At 38.9% G+C, this 15,256-nt stretch overlaps 1 protein-coding gene across 4 annotated transcripts in view; it reads right to left on the minus strand.

The window, feature by feature from the left end:
• The window catches only part of PPP2R5A (protein phosphatase 2 regulatory subunit B'alpha), a 75,561-nt gene that overhangs the window by 31,885 nt on the left and 28,420 nt on the right, over nucleotides 1-15,256 (minus strand). For all 4 annotated transcript variants that reach the window (XM_050780747.1, XM_050780777.1, XM_050780767.1 and 1 more), the window contains exon 2: nucleotides 3,403-3,599. In XM_050780747.1, the coding sequence (XP_050636704.1) occupies nucleotides 3,403-3,599 (197 nt within the window). The remainder of the gene's footprint in view (nucleotides 1-3,402; nucleotides 3,600-15,256) is intronic.

The raw sequence follows: 15,256 nt of genomic DNA on the forward strand, positions 1-15,256 counted from the left end.
CCCAACTACTAAGGGGCTGATCATTTTGAGATAAACTATTCCAGAGGTAGAGGATAAGACAAGAAATTGCAAGCAAATTCCCAACTATTCTTATGAAGTTGCATCTTTGGTACACAAATTACTGCTAATAGTCAATTACTATAACCATAAGACTTAATAAGAATAACCTAAAATTTCATCAGCCAGAACTCAAAGCCAGTACTTGAGGGCAAAGTGAATAAACAGTTTGATGGACATCAATTTCACAAAGAGTAGCAGCAAGCCATCGATAAAATTTGAAAACAAATATATCTCACAAGAGCATAGAATTTGTCCTTGAGATCACACTTATTATTGTCAGTAGTAAAAGAAAAAGTTAACCTTGTAGCTACTAATAAAATTAACTGTATATAACAAATATTCAGAAGAGCTTCAAGAGTCTAAATGGGTAAGATGACTCAAGTATTACTTAGATATTAAATTAAGTACTCATAAATTTTTTTTTTTTTTTTTTTTTTTTTTTTTTGAGACGGAGTCTCGCTCTGTCACCCAGGCTGGAGTGCAGTGGCCGGATCTCAGCTCACTGCAAGCTCCGCCTCCCGGGTTCGGGCCATTCTCCTGTCTCAGCCTCCTGAGTAGCTGGGACTACAGGCGCCCGCCACCTCGCCCGGCTAGTTTTTTGTATTTTTTAGTAGAGACGGGGTTTCACCGTGTTAGCCAGGATGGTCTCGATCTCCTGACCTAGTGATCCGCCCGTCTCAGCCTCCCAAAGTGCTGGGATTACAGGCTTGAGCCACCGCGCCCGGCCTAGTACTCATAAATTTTTAAGAAACCAACAATATATACCTACTATGTGCATACAGAAATCAAAATAAATTTAAGAAAGCAACAACACACAACTTTTTACTTGGGCAAAGAAATTAAATCCCATAATTTATTAGTATATAGCAAATTTGACTCAAATATTTGAGACTTTCAATATCTGTCAACAATTTTAGAGATTAATTCCCGACTCTAAAAATTCTTGAATATAAGCCATTTGAAATCAGTAACAGTAGGAAATACTGCTTTTTCTCCCTGAACTTTTTAAATGATTAAAAAACAAAAAAAAAACCTTGAAGAAGTCCACCAGTAATTAATATTTATGTTCTCAAACTATCACTTCCTTTTATTGTCTGTGGGAGTTTAAGCCAATTTCATTTTGATTAATGCTCTCTCTATACCCAATCTTTAAATTTTTTTGAGGCTGGACATGGTGGCCCATGCATGTAAAACCAGCACTCTGGGAGGCCGAGACAGGAGGACTGCTTGAGGTCAGGAGTTTGAGACCAGCCTGGGCAATAAGCAAGGCTCCACCTCTAAAAAAAAAGAAAATGAAAAAATTAATCAGGTATGGTGGTGCATGCTTGTAGTTCTACCTACTCAGGAGGCTTAGGCAGGAGGATAGCTTGTGCCCAGGAGGCCAAGGCTGCGGTGAGCTATGATTACGCCACTGCACTCCAGCCTGGGAAAAGAGACAGACTCTTATTTTTTTTTCTTTTTTTTGAGACAGGGTCTCATTCTGTCGCCCAGTCTGGAGTGCAGTGGCACAATCTTGGCTCACTGCAATCTCCGCCTCCCAGGTTCTTCAAGCAATTTTCTGGCCTCAGCCTCCCAAGCAGTTGGGATTACAGGCATCCACCACCACACCTGGCTAATTTTTGTATTTTTCGCAGAGACGGGGTTTCACCATGTTGGCTAGACTGTTCTTAAACTCCTGACCTCAGGTGATCCACCCGCCTTGGCCTCCCAAAGTGCTGGGGTTACAGGCGTGAGCCACTGTGCCCAGCCAACTCTGTCTCAAAAAAAAAAAAAAAAAAAAAAAAATTGAAGGCTTTTATTCTCTTTAAAGAAAAAAAAAAAAAACTCTGTAACAATCGAAATTTCCTAATTCCTTTTGAGAGGTCTTCTACTACAGAGTGATGAAAGAAAACCCAACTACTATATTAGGGCCAAACTTATCTTTCCTACTACACATTTGGTTCTTCCCTGAGAACATATATTAGGCAAGGGGAAAGAAATGAAGGCAACTGTAGGTTATATTTATATTTGCTTTTAGCTTCAATACCCTGATATAAGTTTAAATTATATACTCAGTGACAATCTAATTAGTCCAACTGGATTTATTTATTTATTTAGAGACAAGGTGTTGCTCTGTCAAACCAGGCTGAAATGCAGTGGTGATCATGGCTCACTTCAGTCTTGAACTCCTGGGCTCAAGCAATCCTCTCACCTCAGCCTCCTGAGTAGCTGGACCTAAAGGCTCATGCCACCATGCCTGGCTAATTTTTTTATTTTTATTTTTAGTACTTTTAGTAGAGATGGGTCCTTGCTATGCTGCCCAGGCTGGTCTTGAACTCTTGGCGTCAAGTGTTTCTCCCACCTCAGCCTCCCAAAGTGCTGCGTTTACAAGCATAAGCGAGCCACTGCACTGGACTAAATGTTTGTATTTTGTTAGTATACAATAAAATACAAAAAAAAAAAAAACTCACAAATACTAAACAAAATCCTACTGTTTGATAGAAAATAAGGTTGAATTACTAATAAACAGCAAGAATCCTAAACAATCTTACTTCAAAAAAGTTGGCTGTAGTTTTTTTTCACATCAGATATTCCATTTATTTATCTTCTTAAAGATCCTGACTTTCAATTAAAGTGTTATACCTGACTCCCTTACCCACTACTTAAATGTGGAGATCCCTAGTCTTTCATCGGTCTTCCCTTTCCCCTTTAAAAGTTCTCAGTAATGGCCAGGTACAGTGGCTCACGCCTAAAATCCCAGCATTTTCGGAGGCCGAGGCGGGTGGATCACGATGTCAGGAGTTCAAGACCAGCCTGGCCAAGATGGTGAAACCCCATCTCTACTGAAAATACAAAAATTGGCCAGGCATGGTGGTGATGGGCACCTGTAATCCCAGCTACTCAGGAGGCTGAGGCAGAGAATTGCTTGAACCCGGGAGGCAGAGGTTGCAGTGAGCCGAGACTGCACCACTGCACTCCAGCCTGGGCTACAGAGTGAGACTCCGTCTCAAAACATAAATAAATAAATAAATAAAAATAAATAAAAGTTCTCAGTAACTATTCACCTCCATGACATTAATTACCTATCGATCTGTATAATCCCAGGCCTAAATCCTTCTCTTAAGCTCTAGATCTGCACTATCCAATATGGGAGCCACCAGCCACTGTGACTCTCTCAATTCCCAAACTTGTATATGCAATGATGGTATCATTGGAATGGATGGGATAATCTTTCAAATGAACTATTTTTTAAAATTTGGGGGATGTATTGTACATTTATTTAAAATCAGTCTCATTAATCCATTATTATACCTCAGATCTTAAATTTACATACATCTGAGGAACATAAGTCTAGAGGCTTACCATTTTTACTATATCAGAATACGCTGATTCAACAATTACACCACGATTAGTTGAAACATACTCAACCAGTTCATTCAGTGTTGCTCTTTTAATTTCTTTGCTCTTCAAGTCTGAAACAGAGTCCATGAAATCAAACAGTATACAACACTGCTGCAACTTCTGACAGAAAAGATCTTGTTGTTCATTTGAAGTGGCATCTATAAATAAAAATAAAGAAAAACTTAGAAATAACCTACTCAGAAGTTACTTTTATATATTTATTAATTTTGTAGAAGCTATTCACATATGTAAAACTTCTTCCAAAAATCTAGTGAGAAATGTGCCCATCTAACCCCATCATTCAGGGATTCATACTGGACCCTTCTCTCTCTCTGATTACTCACAATCAATCATTAAAAAAATTGTTTTAAAGAAATGTGATCTTGCTACGTTGCCCAAGATAGACTCAAACTCCTGGGCTCATGTGATCCTCCTGCCTCAGCCTCCAGAGTAGTGGAGATTATGTGCCACCATGCCCAACTAATCATTAAATGTTATTGATTCAACGTCTTTAACATATTTGAAATCTATCCTTGTCACTCCCATTGTCATTTCAGACTCACACCATGCCTCATCTGGACTACAGCAATGATATTCTAATTGCTCCTCTTATCCCATAATCATTACCACTCCTGACATACCCTCCAAACTACTTCAAAATGAGAGTCGGTGTGCTCAAGTTCCATGTTTTTCAACGATACTCCAATAATTAAATAATAAAGTTCAAACTCCTCTGGGCTGTATACAAAGTGCAGCTGTCTACTGTCAAGAGTCATCTCTTAACCTTTCCAACATGCCTTTTCATTTTCGTTAAACCATACTCTATGCAGTTCCCCGAAGGTTACACAATGTTTCCTCTGTCTGGAATGCCCTTCTTCCCACATTCCCACCCCAGGAACACTACCTACTTATAAAGTTTCAGTATAAGTCCCTTCTTTTTTTTTTTTAATTTTTATTTTTTTGAAACAAAGTCTTGCTCTGTCGCCCAGGCTGGAGTAGTTTTCAGAAGCTTTTCTTATGGTACTGAAGCTAAATTGGTTGGTTTATCCACTTTTACCCAAATATGTTTTAGGTGCATATCCCTATTATAGTATTTACTGTGCTTTACAGCAATTATATTTTACATATTCAGCACCCCTCAACTAAAAGCAGGAACCAACAGCCAGGCACAGTGGCTCACACCTATGTAATCCCAGCACTTTGGGAGGCCAAGGCAGACAGATCACTTGAAGTCAGGAGTTCGAGACCAGCCTTGCTAATATGGCAAAACACTGTCTTTACTAAAAATACAAAAATTATCAGGGTGTGGTGGTGCGTGCCTGTAATCCCAGCTACTCCGGAAGCTGAGGTAAGAGAATCACTTGAACCCGGGAGGCTGGGGTTGCAGCGAGCCGAGATCGCACCACTGCATTCCAGTCTGGGCAACAGAGACGACGTCTCAATCAATCAATGCAGAAACCAAGTTTTATTTATCTAATTATTTCTGTCTTTCTATCTCTCTACTTCTCTTTATCTTTCTAGTATCTAATACAATACCTGGCATATAATAGGTACTCAAAAAATGGGCCGGTGTAGTGGCTCATGCCTGTAATCCCAGCACGTTGGAAGGCTGAGGCAGGCGGATGACTTGAGGTCAGGAGTTCAAGAGCAGCCTGGGCAAATGGTGAAACCCCATCTCTACTAAAAATACAAAAATGAGCTGAATGTGGTGGGGGGCACCCGTAATCCCAACTACTGGGAAGGCAGAGGCAGGACAATCACTGGAACGCGGGAGGTGGGGGTTGCAGTGAGCCGAGATAGTGCCACTGCACTCCAGCCTGGGCCACAGAGTGAGACTCAAGTCTTGATTTAAAAAAGCTTATTGTTTTATATTCTACTTATTACAAAAATACGGACACATCGTATCGATTTGATTCTAACAAATGTTAAATCCTTTTGTATCTAACCTTCAAAACCATAAAACTTCAATTCTGAACTTCCATATCTATAAACAAGGACTTCAATTAGCTCAATCACTTAAGATTATTGAACTTCTGAGAGTAAAATTTAAAAATTCAACTCTGATATTTAGCTCATAATATACAAAACTATTCTTCCATTCAAAACCAGTACATACTTTATATAAAGATACAGGCAAAAATCTTCGTAAAGATGGTAACCTAATCAAGAATGCCTATGCTTTGTAATTAACTCCAGGGCAGGAAGCTAAAAGGTAAAATTACCTTTCAATTATATTCAAGTTGCTGTCCTTAAAAAAGCTGATTTAGATAAGGTACTGCTGAACCGTAGTAGGTCAGGTATTCTAAGCATGTTCACACAAAGTCACAAGACATAAGGCACATTCTTTTCATTGGTCAATTATTATTAAATAATTTTACAATAAAACAAATGTGGATATATTATAAAGAACAGCAAAAGTCACATGATTTTTGAAGTAAAAATATGAAGACTTGAATTTGCTGCAGTTCATTTGTGGCTATGCCAGTAAAATAAGATAGCTCCACACTTACAAAGAACTTATATTTAACACTTCCTGTTCCAAAATCAATAATGACTCTCTGCTTTATGAAGGCTAAAGTCTATAATCCTAAGATTGGCATTCAGAGTCCACGTAATATTGACATATATGACATTTTTCACTACCAATTTGGTAGTTTTTGATTCAGGGTCACTTTTTTTTTTTTTTTTTTTTTTTTTTTTGAGACGGAGTCTCACTGTGTTGCCCAGGCTAGAGTGTGGTGGTGTGATCTCGGCTCACTGCAACCCCCGCCTCCTCCCAGGTTCATGTAATTCTCCTGCCTAAGCCTCCCAAGTAGCTGGGATTACAGGCCTGCACCACCACGCCCAGCTAATTTTTGTATTTTCTTTTAGTAGAGATGAAGTTTCACCATGTTGGCCAGCCTGGTCTCAAACTCCTGACCTTGAATGATCTGCCTGCCTCGGCCTCCCAAAGTGCTGGGATTACAGGTGTGAGCCACCACATCCTGATTCAGGATCACCTTTTATGAAACTGTTCTTAGGTGGGAATATTTTGATTTTTGATTAAAAAATATTTGATTTAAAAAAATTAAATTTGCAGCTATTTTTAATACTAAGTAATATGTCAAACAGTTGTCTTTATCCCAGAATTAAAATTAATTCTATTGGGGGTGAAAATGAAGCATGAGCCAACATACATGCTACATATAACCAGCAGTCTTATGTTTACTACCTTTTTTTATCCCAAAATGGCCATTAGTCATTCTAAGCAGAATCTGTTGCTTCTCTGTAAAATCAGTTGTTTCTTGAATGGCCCTTTTCTTAAATCTTCTGGGGCTTTTTACCCTTAAAGTTAAAATGGTTATGTGCATTTAATTTCCATTAATAAATGATGTCTCCTAATACTTAATTTATTTCAACTAACAAAAAGATGTCTGCTTGATATTACCACTTAGTTTGAAAACTAGAGATGGACACCTCTGCTTATGTACGTACTACACACTAAATGAGATACATGTTGACTATGTGGGCTATAAGAATCCTTCTCGATCCATAGTGTACAGGAAATCCCTATAGTTTTGTCAGTTATTCAGTAGTATCTTTATAGTTATCTATTTTCAAAGATATCTATATCCTTAATATATGGCTTTATTTTATAATATATATCTTTATAATTAATATAAATTCCATAATGATGACTTGGTGAAATAGTTGCCATACCTTGAGAGGCTGCATTCTAACAGAGTTTTAAGATATATTTTAACTCTTTCTCCCTAACGCTAATAGTAATACAAACTCACACAAGATCCCACTTCAATTATGTGAATACCTTATATAGCCAGTCCTCTTCTCTCCTTCCTCCCACTACCACCTCCTCAATGTGAAACCAGCTCTCTTAATCTCTAAAGGCCGTGTGTTTGTTCAAAGTCTTTTCCCTACCTGAAATACTTCACTAGATTTCCTCCCCTATCTTTCCATATCCTACTTGCCCTTTAAGAACAAACTTAAATCTCACATTCTCCACAAAATTTCCCTTAGGTAGGTCAGGATATAATGATCTCTCCCACCTCTCATGATCTATAGTGTTCACAACCTCAATTATGTATTTGAGTACCCATTATCTTTAGGCCTATATTCAACAGATGTTTCTTTCATCAACCACCAAAAGATTTCAGGCTCCTCAAGGGGAAGGATTATTCACTGAGCAGGGTTTCCTTTTTATTTCTTTTTTATCTAGGATAGGGTATATAAGGAGTTAATAAATACTTACTTGATGCTTCAAAAAACTCTCTGAATTTAAAGAATAAAGATACTGCACTGAAAAACAGTCTACTGAACAAGGAGAAGTTCAAAATTGGTGCTGGCTATTAACAGTGACATAAATAATGAATTACTACAACATGCCTATGTTTAAGAATTAATAATGCCACGTGCGGTCGTGCCTGTAATCCCAGCACTTTGGGAGGCCTAGGCGGGCAGATCACAAGGTCAGAAGATCAAGACCATCCTGGCTAACATGGTGAAACCCCGTCTCTACTAAAAATACAAAATATTAGCCAGGCATGGTGTTGGGTGCCTGTAATCCCAGCTACTCGGGAGGCTGAGGCAGGAGAATGGCATGAACCTGGGACGCAGAGCTTGCAGTGAGCCAAGATTGCACCACTGCACTCCAGCCTGGGTAACAAAGTGAGACTATGTTTAAAAAAAAAAAAAAAAAGAATCGTAATGACCATTTTTATGAACAATCTACCTTGATGGTAGAATTAAATGGATTGAGATAACAATCATGAACATGAGTGCATATATTTCAAGGTGAAATACAAATGGAAAGTCTGTTTTTCTAACACTACAGGCTAAGTAGCCTGTGGCTAGCACAAAAAAAGACACAAAATAACTTTCAGGATTGGAAAATACAGTCATGCACCGCATAACAAAGTTTTGTCAACAACAGACTGCATATGTAATGGTGGTCCCATATAAACCGTATTTTTACTGTACTTTTTCTTGTTTAGATACACATATACTTACTTTTCAAATTGCCTACAGTATTCAAACAGTAACATGCTGTGCAGGTTTGTACACAGCCTAGATGTGTAGTAAGCTATACCATTTAAGTTTGTGGAAGTATACTCTATGATGTTTGCACAATGACAAAACTGTCTAATAATGAATTTCTCAGTACATAGCCCCATCATTAAGCACAATCATAGTAGGTTTAAGAACATGTTACCCTTTTTTTTTTTTTTTGAGACGGAGTCTCGTTCTGTCACCCAGGTTGGAATGCAGTGGTACAATCTCTGCTCACTGCAACCTCCGCCTCCCAGGTTCAAGAGATTCTCCTGCCTCAGCCTCCCAAGTAGCTGGGATTACAGGCGCTCACCACCACGCCCGGCTAATTTTTGTATTTTTAGTAGAGATGGCATTTCACCGTGTTGGTCAGGCTGGTCACCATCTCCTGACCTCGTGATCCACCCGCCTCAGCCTCCCAAAGTGCTGGGATTACAGGGGAGAGCAACCATGCCCAGCCCCATGTTACACATTTTTTATTTTATTTTATTTTTTTTTTTGAGACAGAGTCTCGCTATGTCGCCCAGGCTGGAGTGCAGTGGCCGGGTCTCAGTTCACTGCAAGCTCGGCCTCCCGGGTTTACGCCATTCTCCTGCCTCAGCCTCCCGAGTAGCTGGGACTACAGGCGCCTGCCACCTCGCCCGGCTAGTTTTTTGTATTTTTTAGTAGAGACGGGGTTTCACCGGGTTAGCCAGGATGGTCTCGATCTGCTGACCTCGTGATCCTCCCGTCTCGGCCTCCCAAAGTGCTGGGATTACAGGCTTGAGCCACCGCGCCCGGCCTACACATTTTTTAAAAAAGACTTTTTCTGGGCACCTAACTCTTGGGTCTCCTCCTCCAGAAAGAAATTAATGTTTTTCCATAGCTTATCCATTCAGTAATCCATTTCTTAGCCTGAAGATGCATTTAAATTTGTTTTTGTGTTTTCTCCCCCAGAACTATATCCCAGCATTACATAATGCTTGGGTGGGATAGGTCACATCTGAATTCTCCCAAACATCAGAAGTATTTAGAAGCAGTTAATGTTACAACTCCACTGGCTCTGGGTTAAAACAGAAGTTTCCAATTCTTGATTATTTTTAGGTATTATGATATAGAAAGATCTTTTCCTACTAAACCCTTCCCATTAAGTACATAACGTCTATTGAGCAGTCTGCTGTGCTCCATATTAAAATACAGTACTACTGCTAACGTTAGTACTTCATTCCAAAGACAATTCTAAGTGTTTTATATGCACTAATTTCACTCTCACAACAATCTTTTGAAGCAAATTCTGAAAGAGATGATTTCCTGCCTTCAAAAGACTAGAAGCAAGTTGAGAAGGGAAGATACAGAACACAGAAAGTAATGCTATCAGGCAAAACGGAAAAGGTACTACCACAGTATATATTTACCACATCTATACTGACTACTCTCCACACAATCTGGAATCAAAAAGAATTCAAGAGTGCTTACAAGATTAAATATAAACAGAAAAATTAAAAATGAAATCAGAGGGCCGGGAGCAGTGGCTCATGCCTGTAATCCCAGCACTTTGGGAGGCTGAGGTGGGCGGATCACGAGGTCAGGAGATCGAGACTATCCTGGCTAACACGGTGAAACCCTGTCTCTATTAAAAATAAAAAAAATTAGCCGGGCGTGGTGGCGGGAGCCTGTAGTCCCAGCTACTCAGGAGGCTGAGGCAGGAGAATGGTGTGAACCCGGGAGGTGGAGCTTGCAGTGAGCCCAGATCCTGCCACTGCACTCCAGCCTGGGCAACAGAGCAAGACTCCATCTCAAAAAAAAAAAAAGAAAATAAAATAAATTTAAAAAATGAAATCACAATTAATTAAATGCAAGAAAGCTTTACAAGATATTTGACTGCTATATTTAAGGGCTTTTGTTTTTACTAAGTTTCTTGGCAGCTAAAGTAAAACAGTTGTGAAGAGTAAGCCATACTGTAAACGGTTAAATGAGAGAAGAGAAGCTGCTATTATGTACTGCTGGTTGGCCTACTTGTAGGTTCAAGACATGCAACATTTTTATATAGGTCAAAAACATTTTTATGGTAGTTATCCTGTAAGAAAAGATGGTAATCATAGTTTTCATTATTTAAAAAATTGCGAAATATTTTGCATTTGTAGATGCTTAATATGTCCCAACTCTAGTACATTTGTGAAACAGTAACACTGAATTTTCTCATAAGAAAAAAGAGCAGAAAATATAAATAGGTTGAAAAAAGATCAGCCTATCTTCTTGTTATATTTCATAAACATGAGTAACAATCTGTAAGAAAAAGAGCACATAGGCCAGGCATGGTGGCTCACGCCTGTAATCCCAGCACTTTGGGAGGCTGAGACGGGCGGATCACCTGAGGTCAGGAGTTTGAGACCAGCCTGGCCAACATGGTGAAACCCCACCTCTACTAAAAATACAAAATGTTAGCCGGGCGTGGTGGTGCACATCTGTAATCCCAGCTACTTGGGAGACTGAAGCAGGAGAATCACTTGAACCCGGGAGGCAGAGGTTGCAGTGAGCTGAGATCACACCATTGCATTCCGACCTAGGCAACGAGAGCAAAACTTTGTCTCAAAAAAAAAAGAAAAGAAAAAGAACACATAATAAATCTGTTAAATGTCAAAAGCACAGACAATATCTGCACTGGCCACTTTATTCTTCAGCTTCTCCGTTTTAAGAATTCTTGCAAATGAAGTCTGTCATAATGATGTTTCAGTCTGGCAATTGGGCTGATGCTGATTATCCATTTGCCATTCTCACTACGGATGATAACATTCATTCTGATTCCTATGGTGACAGCTTGCTCACCTGGCATTCTCCCTGCAAGAGATGCTGATATTTTCTATCAGAATTTCACTTAAAGGTTTAAAAATGAAAACGTCTTTAGAAACAAACAAGTTCACAGGAAAAATTCACACCACCTTACAGCGCTGCATCATCAGCAACTAGAGTTGTGGCTGACAAGGTAACTTTTGGATCATGCCCTGAGTACTACAACACAGTAGTTTGCTCAGTCACTCTGAATTTAATTATTATAAGAGGTCCAAGTTTTGTTGGGACAATTTTAACCAGGTTTTCTTGAACCGATGACATATATCTGTTTCAAATGGATGCTGATTTCTTCCAAAATGTATAAACAAATGAGTAAATAAGGGATGCGTATTTAAGGTCCTAGTGACCTCTATTTAAATGAAGAGAATGTCCTACATGTAAACTTATAAGTATACAGTTGATCTGCATTATCCATGGGGACAAGTTCCTGGACTCCCTTGGATACCAAAATCTGAGGATGCTCAAGTCCCTCATGTAAAATGGTCTAGTATTTCCATCAACCTATGCATAGCCTCCTGTATACTTTTTTAAATCATGTCTATATTACTTACACCTAACACAATGTAAATGCTATGTAAACAGTTGTTATACTATATTATCTAAGGAATAATGAGCTGAAAAAAAGTCTGTACATATTCTGTATAGACTCTTCCTCCCTCCCCTGGAGTATTTTTGATCCAAGGTTGGTTGAATCCACAGATGTGGAACCCACAGATATGGAGGGCCAACTGTATTTTGGTCTTCCCAAGTATTTACCAAGGAACAATTCAGACTACTATCTACTATCATGGTATATCATATTTAACCATTTCCAATGCCTTAAGTCTTTGTGTTGCCTCAAGGAAATTTGACTACGCACTTACTTAATATATGTAATAACCTGCAGCATCAATTTGTGGTCATCTCTTCAGCATCAGAGTTAGGATTTATTAAAAGCATTCTTCCAAAAATAAAAAATAAAATTTAAAAACAGCATTCTTCTAGAAAATATCACTAAATCCACAATATAAAGAGCTCTGCATGAATATTATGAAAGGTACAACAAACTGCACAATCTAGGAATTATCTTTTTAAAAAAACAGATATGCTTTGCTTTGCTAAATACATAATTAATTTAAATTTGGCTAAAAGATGTGTTTTTAAAGCACATTTTAAACTGTATTTCAATTTATTATGACTGCCACTTGATCTCACTAAAGATAATTCTCAACACTGTAAAAATCCCTGCATGGCCTCAAGCCAAGGGTGACTCAAGATAACTCTAGGGAAGGGCAGAATTTCACCTTTGGAGGATTATTAACACACCTTTTAAAACTCAAAAAAGCCCTGCTAGGTTTTTCCTAAATTCTTACTTTTTTTCAATACTCAACTTGAAAATATATCTGGCTCACACTTTTTTTTTTTTTTTTTTTGAGACTGAGTCTCAGCTCACTGCAACCTCTGCCTCCCGGGTTCAAGTGATTCTCCTGCCTCAGCCTCCCAAGTACCTGGGACTACAGGTGCCACTACCACGCTCAGCTAATTTTTGTATTTTTAGTAGCGATGAGGTTTCACCATCTTGGTCAGACTGGTCTCAAACTCCTGACCTTGTGATTCGCCCGCCTTGGCCTCCTAAAATGCTGGGAATATAGGCATGAGCCACTGAACCTGGCCCTGGCTCACATTTTTAAGAAACACTGCTCTAGTATACTGTTTTTCAAAGGGTAGGTTGCACACCATTGGTGGGCAGTAAGATCAAGTTAGTGGGTCACAACCAGAGTTTAAAAAAAAAAAAAATCAGAGTGCATTGCACGTAAGGATATTATGTCATGGAATTATGTAAGTTGTGAAGTAAAATGTATTTCTCACTATAGTTTACAGTCAAAAAGAGTTTGAAAACCATTGCTTTACAATATGTGAAGTACTTCAGGTTCCCACACTACACAGCATGCCCAAGATCATAAAGCAAATTTGTACTGAAGCTAGGACTTAAACCACCTAGAATGTAAGGTGAACAAGTATGAGAATACTGTTTTTGAAATATCAAATGTTCCTTTAAAAGCTGTATCCTAAATCGTTACCCATTAGAGATTCACAGTACATATCAGTTAAAAATGGCAATTTTGTTTATTTTCTCTCCTTCTCTCTAAAATAAAAGTAGACCCCCCCACCAAAAAAAAAAAAAAAAAAAAAAAAAGATAAAAACCCACAGTAACAGAGAACAGAAGAATAGGCCCTTAGGCAAGAGACTTCAACAAATTTCAGGGAAAACTCAAAGTAGGTGGAGAAGTGGTAACTGGCAAAACTAAGAGGAAGTCATGTCCTAGAATAAAAAGAAGGGGGAATACAGACAAGGGTCCTACAGAAACTTCAGATTAGCGGGAATACAGACAAGGGTCCTACAGAACTTCAGATTAGTTCAAGATTAAGAAATATCTAGTGAAACAGAGGAAAGGATCAAGACATGAACTAAAATGGGGGATTAAATAAAAGTCTGGATTTGCTGAAGAGTCTACCATCCCATTCCAAAAGACAGTCAAGCATTCATGCTTCAGGCAAGAAAATTAGAAGGTTCTTCCCTACAGAAACTGAATAGTGCCAGAGGAGGATTCCTACATTCCAACATTTAACTAGTTCCCTAACCAATTACTCTAAACAAAACCAGATAATCAATAAACCCCAACCAACTCTTACAGTAATTTTTTGTTTATCCATACATATTAATGGAAAATAAAGGATCACCAGACATTCAAGGAAAAACTACAACATGACATAAAACCAAATACAGAGAAAAACATGATCCCAAAGGGATAATTCAGCACATCACTGAAAATTCAGATGCCCAGGAGAGAAGAATAAAAGCTTTCAGATTAAAAAAAAAAAAAAAAAAAAAAAGTCATCCACAAAGGAATCAGAGGTTAAATATTTATGGAATTTTTTTTTTTTTTTTTTTTTTTTTTTTTTTTTTTTTTTTTTTGAGACGGCGTCTCGCTCTGTCGCCCAGGCTGGAGTGCAGTGGCGCGATATCGGCTCACTGCAAGCTCCGCCTCCCGGGTTTACGCCATTCTCCTGCCTCAGCCTCCCAGTAGCTGGGACTACAGGCGCCCGCCACCACGCCCGGCTAATTTTTTGTATTTTTTAGTAGAGACGGGGTTTCACCGTGTTAGCCAGGATGGTCTCTATCCCCTGACCTTGTGATCCACCCGCCTCGGCCTCCCAAAGTGCTGGGATTACAGGCGTGAGCCACCGCGCCCGGCATGGAATTTCTTATCAGCAAAAAGTCATGCCAGAAGATAATGGGGCTATCCTATTAGAAGTCTAATGCCAGTCTAGAACTCTATAACTAGTCAACTATCAATTAAGTACAGAGGTTCAGGAAGGGCATTTTTAGACATGTTCTGGATTAGGCTTTGGCTTAAGGAAATGTTATGGCTGTTTGATCTTCTATTCAGACCACTCAAACTTTCTCCAAATCAGCAGTAAGACTGTTCTGCTTTCCTATCATGCATGTGGTCACTGGAGTAGCACTTTTAATGTCCTTCAAGAGTTTTTCCTTTGCATTCACAACTTAGCTATTTGGTACAAGAGGCCTAGCTTTTGGCCAATCACAGCTTTCAACATGCCTTCCTCACTAAGCTTAATCATTTCTAGTTTCTGATTTAAAGTGAGGTGTGAGACTCTCCTTTCACTTCAACACTTAGCAGCCATTGCAGAGGTATTTCATTGGGAATAGGGAGGCCCAAGGAGAGGAAGAGAGACCAGGAAATGGCTGGTTGGTGGAGCCATCAGAACACAAACAATACCTACTGATTAAGTTTGACATCTTATATGGGTATGGTTCATGATGCCCCAAAACAATTACAATAGTAACATTAAAGATCACTAATCGGAGACGACCATAATAGATAGAATAATGCAAAAGTTTGTAATATTGCGAGAATCTCCAAAACGTGACACAGAC

Source organism: Macaca thibetana, chromosome 1 (genome assembly GCF_024542745.1).
Source record: "Macaca thibetana thibetana isolate TM-01 chromosome 1, ASM2454274v1, whole genome shotgun sequence".
NCBI lineage: Eukaryota > Metazoa > Chordata > Mammalia > Primates > Cercopithecidae > Macaca > Macaca thibetana.